This window comes from Dicentrarchus labrax, unplaced genomic scaffold (assembly GCF_905237075.1).
Source record: "Dicentrarchus labrax unplaced genomic scaffold, dlabrax2021, whole genome shotgun sequence".
NCBI classification, from domain to species: domain Eukaryota; kingdom Metazoa; phylum Chordata; class Actinopteri; family Moronidae; genus Dicentrarchus; species Dicentrarchus labrax.
This window is the reverse complement of record NW_026136705.1, coordinates 4528867-4539730: the sequence shown is the minus strand read 5'-3', so window position 1 is coordinate 4539730 and position 10864 is coordinate 4528867. Positions and strand designations below refer to the sequence as shown.

At 38.1% G+C, this 10864-nt stretch overlaps 1 protein-coding gene across 5 annotated transcripts; it reads right to left on the bottom strand.

Annotated features, from left to right (window-relative positions):
- Window positions 1-222: 222 nt before the first annotated feature.
- LOC127364694 (C-type mannose receptor 2-like) lies at window positions 223-10828 on the bottom strand. 5 transcript variants are annotated; one of them, XM_051402471.1, is made up of 5 exons: window positions 10742-10828; window positions 9956-9996; window positions 9452-9835; window positions 8700-9041; window positions 223-990 (listed from the first exon to the last, which is right to left on the bottom strand). In XM_051402471.1, the coding sequence occupies exons 2-5, from the start codon at window positions 9987-9989 to the stop codon at window positions 638-640; spliced, it is 1113 nt and encodes a 370-aa protein (XP_051258431.1). In that variant the 5' UTR covers window positions 9990-9996; window positions 10742-10828; the 3' UTR covers window positions 223-637. The 5 variants fall into 5 exon arrangements, with proteins under 5 accessions (XP_051258431.1, XP_051258432.1, XP_051258435.1 ...); XM_051402472.1 differs by lacking the exon at window positions 8700-9041 and adding an exon at window positions 1222-1557; XM_051402475.1 differs by lacking the exons at window positions 8700-9041; window positions 9452-9835; window positions 9956-9996 and adding exons at window positions 1222-1557; window positions 1986-2367; window positions 2563-2603 and having other exon boundaries at window positions 10742-10812.
- Between the last annotated feature and the right edge of the window lie 36 nt (window positions 10829-10864).

Genomic DNA, 10864 nt, shown 5'->3' with positions numbered 1-10864 from the left:
TCTATGTATATTCTCAGTTAAAACTCCCAAGAAAGAAAATAGTAGGCCTAGAAAAATACCCAGTTGCCAGTACATCATATTAGATTTCATAAATCGTTATATAAAATGGAGTATAATTGGGTACATAATGTTTTTAATACACCTTTGAAGGGTCTTTTTTACACATTATGACAGTAGTGTATACACAGTATATACTCAAGACATGAATGAGAGGCAGACATCATCCTTTATCAGTTTATTGAGCATCAGAGAAAATCAATTATACCATTTACATAAAACTCTAAAATATTATCATGGCAAAAAAATATGGTTTTAATCATCACAAAATAGTATAGATTTTTCTTATTCTTACACTCTTATAAATCTACAATAGGATACCAAAAAAATCTAAATATTAATAAAATATCCACTCTTTAGTTGAAGTTTAGTGTAGCCACTTTCTCTCAATGTCTAATCTGCAGTTAGAAAGTCTGTTAGTAATTTTGTTTCCCCCTTCTACAGGTTGAGATTCCTGACATTTGCCATGTTACCATTCAATAATGTACAGACAGTAGCCTACACAGTGTACACTGTAAGTGTTGTATAAACATGTCACAGAAAAAGGAAATATAAGAAATATAAGGTAGTTAGGGTGGTTTTAAAACTTACTATAAAGCACAGATGAAATTAAACGTTTCAGTATAATTTTTTTTAACCATTTATGCTGTCCTCCTTTGTCCATGGCTGCAGCGCTGTAACAGTTATCAGTGGTTGCAGATGAGTTCCAGTTGTCATAGCAGACCAGCTCGTCACTGACCCAGAACCACAAATCCAGAGAGCAGGTGTAGCGCAGTCCCAGCCAGACAAAAGGAGTTGAGGCGTTCTTGGTTTTCTCTTGGACCCATATCTGCTGATGAGGGTTAGTGATGGACACCAGGTCACGATAGTTCTCTGTACAGTAATTCAAGGCCTCCTCCCAGGTCTTACTCTCTTGGATCAGGATCACTTCATCTGTCATGGAAGTAATTAAAACAAACACAGGATCATATGAGCAGCTTTGTTATAGTTAATTGTTGGGAACACTGAGATCCAATGTGGATTTTCAAGACTGATTGTATATTTGGTGACATCATTCATGCAGAAATAATAAATAAATACTGTAAGTTCAGCTGGATCTCCCGACTGATTCCAGTGCTGCTCTTATAGGAGAAAACATTTGAGGCAGACCTTTGTAAAACTCACCTTCATAGCAGAAGAAGGATTTTGTTGTATTACAATCATCAGAGCCCCATTTTCCATTTAACATAGTCATGGCACATTTCTTGCTGTCGTCATCTTGAAATAACTTCAGATCCCAGTTTCTGAAAGAGAAATGACTCCCATCTGACCACCTCCAGGTGTCTCTGAACAGGCCGATCCACACATCATAAGAATTAATTTGTTCCTTGAGATCGGGGTCATTTAACTGATTGAGTCCACTGACCAGGTCGGTGTGATTTTCTCTGCAGTAGTTCTGAGCTTTGGGCCAGCTCATCGTATCGTTAATCAAATGGAATTTTTTTCTGGATATATTTGTTTCTGTGGAATAAACAGAGAAAGTTATTTATTTAAAAATATATATATAAATATACCGTATATCACCATATACACCCTATACTGTGTGTTTTAAGGAAATACACATCTTATCAAGTCATTTAGTCTCATGAAATATTGTTTTTCTTCCTTAAAACTGGTGAAATGCTAATGTGAGATAAATTAACACGATTCCACTTAAGATATTTATTTTGGTAAAAGTGTGTTTGGCATAATAAGGTAGGTCACATCATTTCTTGTGAAATAAAAGTAAAAGAAAATGATAAGGATTTATGTTTTATAAATACACCACAGTAATCCACCATGTGTTTACTTCATTCCATATAAATGAGGTATATGTCCACTTAGAAAACCATTGTTAGACTGGATGATGCTGAAAACACACAATAGTATTAATATCTATAAACTCTCACCGTTGTAGCAGATAAACATATATTCTCTCTTACAAGGAATATCAATCCATCCTTTACTCTTTTTCTTCAACGCACAGTTTTCATTATTGCCGGCATCATTCGGCTCATTTTTATGCCACGCTGTCTCTGTCTCAGAATACTCCACTCCCGGGCAGAGACCAGTGCCACTCCTTGTTTCCTTCTCCTGAGATGTTGTACAGCCCAATCCAGGCATTGTGTGTTTCATCAGTAGAGTCACGGAGTCTCTCCATGTCTGTCATGTCGTACACTGTGGCCAGGTCAGTGTATTCCTCTCTGCAATATGCCTGGGCTTCTTCCCAGGTCTTTTTATGTTCAATAAAGTGGTACTCATAGAGGCGACATGTGAAGAAGGAACACTGACCTAAAAACAGATAAAAATATTGTTCAGTATTGGTGCTGACAACAAGAATCTGATTAATAAATGAAAATCAGATTATGTGTGTCACTGATTTGTGCTGTTAGTAGTCTAACAGTTTCGTGACTCCAGATCAAGTTGTGTTAATTCACAGCTAAAAACAGGTATACTGCAGTAGAGCTGGTAAGATGATCCACTTACCCATCAGAATGAGCAGAAACAGACTCCACTGCATCTTTGCTCTGTTGGATGAAAGGGATATTTTAGTGTGCAGTGAACCAAACACAATGATCTTAACAATTTATCTCTGTTGGATGAAATACACTTACTGCTTGTCCGAGGTATGCAAAAAAACTGCACTACTCTTTGCAGTATAGAAAGTTATATAAGGAAGGTAGAAAATGTGCAAATTATAGTCAAACCAGACCAAACAGTGGACATTCATAAATACTTTTTTCAGCCACTGGAAGTTACTTATTTTAGTAAAATGCAAAGGAAAAAATAGTGCAATATAACAATCTAGAATCAAATTATCCGTGTAGAAGCTTGTAATGTTCTGTTTGTTCTGCAACAATCATAATGATTATAATTATTTGTAACTTTTATGAATGTACAAGTTATACACCAAATAGGAACAACACCTACCAAAACACCTCTGACACAAGGTCATCGAAAGCTAAACATTGTACTGTGAGCATAACAAAGGTTGTATTTGAATCGATTGCATTTTATTATCAGGTGTTTCTTTTATGCTGTCCACATTTTGTAGAAGCTAGAAAATAAAAAGCAAACTTGCAATTACAGATTAAATTATAAATGCTGAAAATCAAACATTGGGAATGAAAAAGCTAAATTTAGATGATAATTTGATTCTGTCTGCAAAATGTTAAATACAAGTACTGAAGGACAAATAGCAGCATAATTTGATATATTTGTATATTGGATTTTCTTTTGCTGTCCACCTTTAAACAAACAACATGAAATCTCAAGTGAGAAAACAGAGTTTAAACTTACATCTGGTGATTTCTTGTGCCTTCGCTTCACTCTGATGTCTCTCCTTGATGTGCTGATACAAAGTGCTCTCAATGAAATACAATCAGCCCCCGAAAGCCAGCACTGAATATGAAAATGCAAAAGTCGCCAAAAGAAAGACCCATTTATGACAAGAGGAAGTCCGTGTCGGTTATGAAAGAGGTAATTTACATAAAAAACAGCCTGCACTATATGTTTGCTCTGTTAGATTACAAAATATGTTTGAGTGTATAAGCAAACACAATGATTTTGATAGTTTTACTAAATGTGAGTACATACACATCACTTACTGTATGCTCAGGTTAATAAACTATAATGATGCCTTTGCTCAATACTTGTGCTGTAGTCTAATATAAGGAAGAGGAATATGGGTGGAAAATGTGCAAATCCTTATCAGATCAGATACAACAGTTTCTGTCTTTGGAAGCTTGTTTCCAATGACGAGCGAAGCAATGACACAACTTAAGAGAGTTTTAAGTTGAGTTAGAGCGTTTCTATAAACACTCAGAAATAAAAGGTTTTATTCAAAAGTCCAATCTACTTTAGATAACTAATAACTAATGCTCTCTGCAGCCATTGTTACCCTAAATTTCACTTGATTTGACCTCATCTTACAGTAGGACCGTGTGGACTGTATACAGTTGGGTCTGACTGACAAGACCCCTAACTCCTGTAGTTTTGTTGCACCTTTTATTCTTTAAAATCCTCCCATTAAAAGGTTCAATCAAGGGGGGAGCTACGGAGCTGTGCCTCAGCAATCTGCATCTGGGCAGGTATGTTTTATTTGGGCGTTTATGTTGCGCGTCATTCATTTCCTTTATAATTTTCACTTCTTTATCGTGAGCATTTCAACAAAAGATGTTGAAGGACACAGTCTTTCTCTGTCTCACAGAGGTGTGTAACTGGGAAAGGCAGTAAAGTCTTCACTGCTTGCTGATGGACAGACTCAGATAGACTTCGCTTTAATGCCCAGCAGAATGAGTCCTATGTTGGACTAAATGCTGTTGGGACGTGCAGCTCCAGTGGACGAGAGTTGAGAGTTGCTGATCTGACACCGAATCTATGCACATTAATTAAGCGCATGATAAGCCTGTGAGTCCTTATATATAACAAACAACCCTGCACATGTCCAGATCAATCATGCTACGGGCATTACTGACTGAAGATAAAGTCGGACAGAGCTGCAGACGTACATTTAGAATAACTGGTGACAGAACATTACATGTTCAAGGTCCAACCTCTGATTGGGAAAATAGCAAATCATAGTTTAGGACAATGGGATGGCACCTGGGATGGCCAATCAGGTTTCAGGGGTGGCCCGTGATGCCCTAGGCCACTCCTTTGACACGTCCCTGTCTGTATAACCACTAGGCATCTCTTTCTACATTATTATATCATCTAATTCTCTTTGAGTCTGCAGCCTAGCAGCATATCAGCCTTCTTTTCTTGCTTTTGTTAGTAACCGATGGTCTTGGCTGAGTTGATAAACCTCAGCTAAATTGTTATTAAATTATATTTGCGGACAATTGCTGGATTAATTTAAAACCTCTACAAGTTTTTTATGTTGATTCTGGCGGACCGTGTGGGAAAAAGCAGCAGTGTTTCAACCACCTTGTTTTTCAAGGGGAATCTGACCCAGTGGCAGACATTAAGAATAACTATAGAGAATTAGCTTATCTATGTAAGTCATATAGAGGCACCAGTATTAAATCTCATAACCAGTTAAAAACTCCTTGTATTATATTTAAAGAGTCTTTAAGTCTGACAGCAGGTCAGCTGAACATGCACATTTTAAGCTTATTGAAGCTAAATAAACAGCATGGCTGACATGTTGGCACATATTAGCTCATTGTAGATGTAGCTGTATTGTTATCATCTGATAAGCATGTAGTTTGTCTACCAGAGAGTTATTTAAAGTATTTTTTTTCAACTCTTCTTCTCAGTACACATTCTCAAAAAAGAGTGCAAATATATTATTATCAGATTTATTAAATTAAAATATCAATACAGTAAAAGTATTGTGTACACATAAAGACAAATTTCAACAAGTATGGACAGTAAAGTTTCCAATATGTGTAATGGGGTTTTAATTATATTAATCAAATTATTAACATCTAGTTTCCTCACATAAAGTCAATAAGAATTAAAGCTGCAAGCAGCGTTGGACGGGATCTCGCACACCGGCGCGCGTCGGGGCGTGGTGCGGCAGAGTCACAAATGCCATTGGGGTGCGCTGCGGCCACGTCACGTGCCGACGTAACAAGCGCGGACCACAACACGAAAATGTCACGTAAATCGGCTCAAAATCGCCACGCAGCACTTACTTCCTGTTGCCACTAGGTGGCGCTATCACTATGTGTTCAGCGTGGAACTCTTATCAGACATGTGAAGTTTCGTTGCAGTCGGATCATGTATGCAGAAGTTATGACGGATCCCTCTTTTTATGGCGAAGGATCGAAATTGGATGCCACGGGACACCACACCACGGGCAGGAGGTTTGAAGAAAAAAACTGAAGAGCACAACTTTTAATGGTGAATGTGTTTAGATGGCTGTGTCCAAATCTGAAGTCAGTCCAATAAATTCCCTAGGAGGAGTTAGTTCAAGTACAACGTGTGCAAATCGAGACAAAATCCATAATGGCCGACTTCCGGTTGGGTTTGAGGTATGGGTCCAAGAGACTTTTTTGCTTCTTTTATCATGATACACATGCGTAGCAATTTTCATACATGTCAGTCATACGTGTCTTGGGGGCTGACTCTAGGGGGCGTGGCTAAGCCATTTTGCGACGCCCATCCACGGGACCAAGACAATACCTCGCGGTTCCGGACCACCGAATGCTGTGCAAAGTTTTATGAGTTTTCAGGCATGTTTAGACCCCCCTAAATTGTCAATTTTTTGGATTTTTGCCACGTCGCCATGGCAACATGGTTCCATGCAAATTCTTAAGATTCATAATATGTGATCCTCATCCTCCTAAGGAACTTCTCACATGATTTCAGCTGGATCTGGTCAATATGCTTGAAGATATAAATAAAAGTACAAAAAATACATTTCCTTTCACCACTAGGGGGCGCTCTCACTATTACTGAATATTATCACATAGAAGTGTTCAAGGCAGTACTCTTACCAGGCAAGTGAAGTTTGGAGCCGATTGGACAATGGTACATCAAAGTTTGACGCCACGCCACAGACACGCCCTTTAATAAGAACTCACCACAATCAAGAAATATCATTAATAACATGTTTTGTATTTCCTGACTACATTTCAGCTTGATGATCATCCTACTAGGAGTAGAACATGGAAGTATAAAAAAATGACATTTTCTTTCACCACTAGGTGGCGCTCTCACTATTACTGAATATTATCACATAGACGTATTCAGGGCGGGACTCTTATGAGACATGTGAAGTTTCGTTGCAGTCGGATCATGTACGCAGAAGTTATGATTAATCCCTCTTTTTATGGCGAAGGTTTGAAATTGCACAACATGTGACGCCACGCCACGGGCACAATGTTTGACGAAAACAACTGGGGAGCCCAACTTTTAATGGTGAATGTGTTTAGATGGCTGTGTCCAAATCTGAAGTCGGTCCGATAAATGCCCTAGGAGGAGTTCGTTCAAATACAACGTGTGCAAATCGCCAAAAATGGCCACAAAATCCAAAATGGCGGACTTCCTGTTGGGTTTGAGGTATGGGTCCAAGAGACTTTTCTGCTTCTTTTATCATGATACACATGCGTAGCAATTTTCGTACATGTCGGCCTTACGTGTCTTGGGGGCTGATTCTGGGGGGCGTGGCTTCGCCGTTTGGCGGCGCCCGTGCACGGGGACAACGTCATATCGGTATTTTCGCTACGATTGAATTTTGTGCAAATTTTCATGACTTTTTGAGAATGCTGCGGGGGTCAAATATGCGTTACAAGGGGCAGAAGTATAATAATTCCTAGAGGAACAATAGGGTCTTGCACTTGTCAGTGCTCGGTCCCTAAATATAAACTCATTCAGGACCATCACCGTGAGCAAATCAACCTGTTTCCAGTGGCAGCAGGCAGCCGACAGCTGGTTCATGTGCGCCCTCTAGTGTTAATAGATATCACCAACATAAACATTCCCATATAATTTCTCAGTAGACTTCCCACTAGAGGTTTTGACTATTTTGACAAGCTGCCTATTGAATTGTTAAAAGAGCCAACTTCAGTCTGTTAGTGACCTCAAAAACACAAAGATGACACCCATGGAGAAATCCCTATGTAGTTGTGAACTCAAAGATTTTAAAGGACATAATGGTTTTAATACACTTCACTAAAATTCTATGAAGATATTCTGATTTTTATTTGTGAAGAGTCCTTTTACACATTATGATCTATGTTTTTACACAAAAAGAGGCTCCATTTTTGTAAATGTTACATTTCTATCAGGCCAATGAAATATATGCTGACATCACGGTTTATCAGTTTAGTCAGCGTCAGAGAAAATCAATCAACCATTTACATGAAACATAAAAATATGGTTTTACACATTATAACCATCACCTGATCTTAACCGAAACATCATCAGCATTTTGTGAGTGCAATAAGCAAAACAGTATAGATTTCTTTTACATACACTAAGATAAGACACTAAGATTTGCATAGACACTAACACACTGTTAGTTTTGTATAAACTTGTTGCAGAAAAATGCACCAGAAATATAAGGTGGTTAGGGTGGTTTTAAAACGTACTATAAAGCACAGATGAAATTAAACTTTTCAGTATCAGCTTTTTCGAACCACTCATGCTGTCCTCCTTTGTCCATGGCTGCAGCGCTGTAACAGTTATCAGTGGTTGCAGGTGAGTTCCAGTTGTCATAGCAGACCAGCTCGTCACTGACCCAGAACCACAAATCCAGAGAGCAGGTGTAGCGCAGTCCCAGCCAGACAAAAGGAGTTGAGGCGCTCTTGGCTCTCTCTTGGACCCATCTCTGCTGATGAGGGTTAGTGATGGAGACCAGGTCACGGTAGTTCTCTGTACAGTAATTCAAGGCCTCCTCCCAGGTCTTATTCTCTTGGATCAGGATCACTTCATCTGTCATGGAAGGAATTAAAACAAACACAGGATCATATGAGCAGCTTTGTTAGAGTTAATTGTTGGGATCACTGAGATCCAATGTGGATTTTCAAGACTGATTCCACATTTAAATCACTGCTTGTATGTTTGGTGACAATGTGGAGAGACTGAGAGAAACCGAGAGAGGGATCATCCGACTGATTCCAGTGCTGCTCTTATAGGAGAAAACATTTAAGGCAGACCTTTGTAAAACTCACCTTCATAGCAGAAGAAGGGTTTTTTGTTATTACAATCATCCGAGCCCCATTTTCCAGTTCCATTTAACATAGTAATGGCAAATTTCTTCTTGTCGTCATCTTGAAATAACTCCAGATCCCAGTTTCTGAAAGAGAAATGACTCCCATCTGACCACCTCCAGGTGTCTCTGAACAGGCCGATCCACACATTATGAGACTGAGTTTCATTCTTGAGATCGGTGTCATTTAACTGATTGAGTCCACTGACCAGGTCAGTGTGATGTTCTCTGCAGTAGTTCTGAGCTTTGGGCCAGCTCAGTTTATTGTTAATCAAATGGAATTTCTTTCCGGATTGCTTTATTTCTGTGGAATAAACAGAGAAAGTTATTTAGTTTCATAAAAATATATAAATATTCCATATCAGAAATATATCACCATATACACCCTATACTGAATGTTTTAAGGAAATACACATCTTATCAAGTCATTTAGTCTCATGAAATATTGTTTTTTTCTTACTTAAAACTGGTGAAATGCTAATGTGAGATAAATGAACACAATTCCACTTCAGATATTTATTTGGTAAAAGTGTGTTTGGCATAATAAAGTAGGCCCATACTTGATGAGAATGTATGTTTTATATATACACCACAGTAATCTACCATGTTTTTACTTCATTCCATATAAATGAGGTATATGTCCACTTAGAAAACCATTGTTAGACTGGATGATGCTGAAAACACACAATAGTATTAATATCTATATACTCTCACCGTTGTAGCAGATAAACATATATTTATTAGTACAAGGAACATCATTCCATTTATCACTGTTCTCCTTCTTCAACGCACAGTTTTCATTTTTGCCAACATCATTCGGCTCTTTTTTATCCCACGCTGTCTCTGTCTCCGAATACTCTACTCCTGGCAGAGACCAGTGCCACTCCTTGTTCTCTTGTCCTGGGATGTTGTACAGCCCAATCCAGGCATTGTGTTTTTCATCAGTAGAGTCACGGAGTCTCTCCATGTCTGTCATGTCGTACACTGTGGCCAGGTCAGTGTATTCCTCTCTGCAATATGCCTGGGCTTCTTCCCAGGTCTTTTCATCTTCAATAAAGTGGTACTCATAGAGGCGACATGTGAAGAAGGAACACTGACCTAAAAACAGACAAAAATATTGTTCAGTATTGGTGCTGACAACAAGAATCTGATTAATAAATGAAAATCAGATTACGTGTGAACTGATTTGTGCTGTTAGTAGTCAGATGATCCACTTACCCATCAGAATGAGCAGAAACAGACTCCACTGCATCTTTGCTCTGTTGGATGAAACAGATATTTTAGTGTGCAGTGAACCAAACACAATGATCTCAACAGCTTATCTCTGTTGGATGAAATACACTTACTGCTTGTCCGAGGTATGCAAAAAAACTGCAACACTCTTTGCAGTATAGAAAGTTATATAAGGATGGTAGGAAATATGCAAATTATAGTCAAACCAGACCAAACAGTGCACATTCATAAATACTTTTTTTCAGCCACTGGAAGTTACTTATTTTAATAAAATGCTAAGGAAAAAATCGTGCAATATAACAAACTAGAATCAAATTGTCCGTGTAGAAGCTTGTGATGTTCAGTTTTGATCTGCAACAATCATAATGATTACAATTATTTGTAACTATTATGAATGTACAAGTGATAGACCAAATAGAAATAACCCTCAAACACCTCTGACACGGTTGCTATTGTACTGTGATAACAGGTTGTATTTGAATCGATTGCTTTATTATCGTGCTTCTTTATGGTGTCCACATTTTGTGAAGCTGAAAATAAAATCTAACACAAAGCAACTTGCAATACGATTATATAAATGCTAAAAACAAACATCGTAATGAAAAGCAAATTTAGATGATAATTTGATTCTGTCTGCAAAATGTTAAATACAAGTACTGAAGGACAAATAGCAGCATAATTTGATATATTTGTATATTGGATTTTCTTTTGCTGTCCACCTTTAAACAAACAACATGAAATCTCAAGTGAGAAAACAGAGTTTAAACTTACATCTGGTGATTTCTTGTCCCTTCGCTTCACTCTGATGTCTCTCCTTGATGTGCTGATGCAAAGTCCTCTCAATGAAATACAATCAGCCCCCTAAAGCCAGCACTGAATATGAAAATGCAAAAG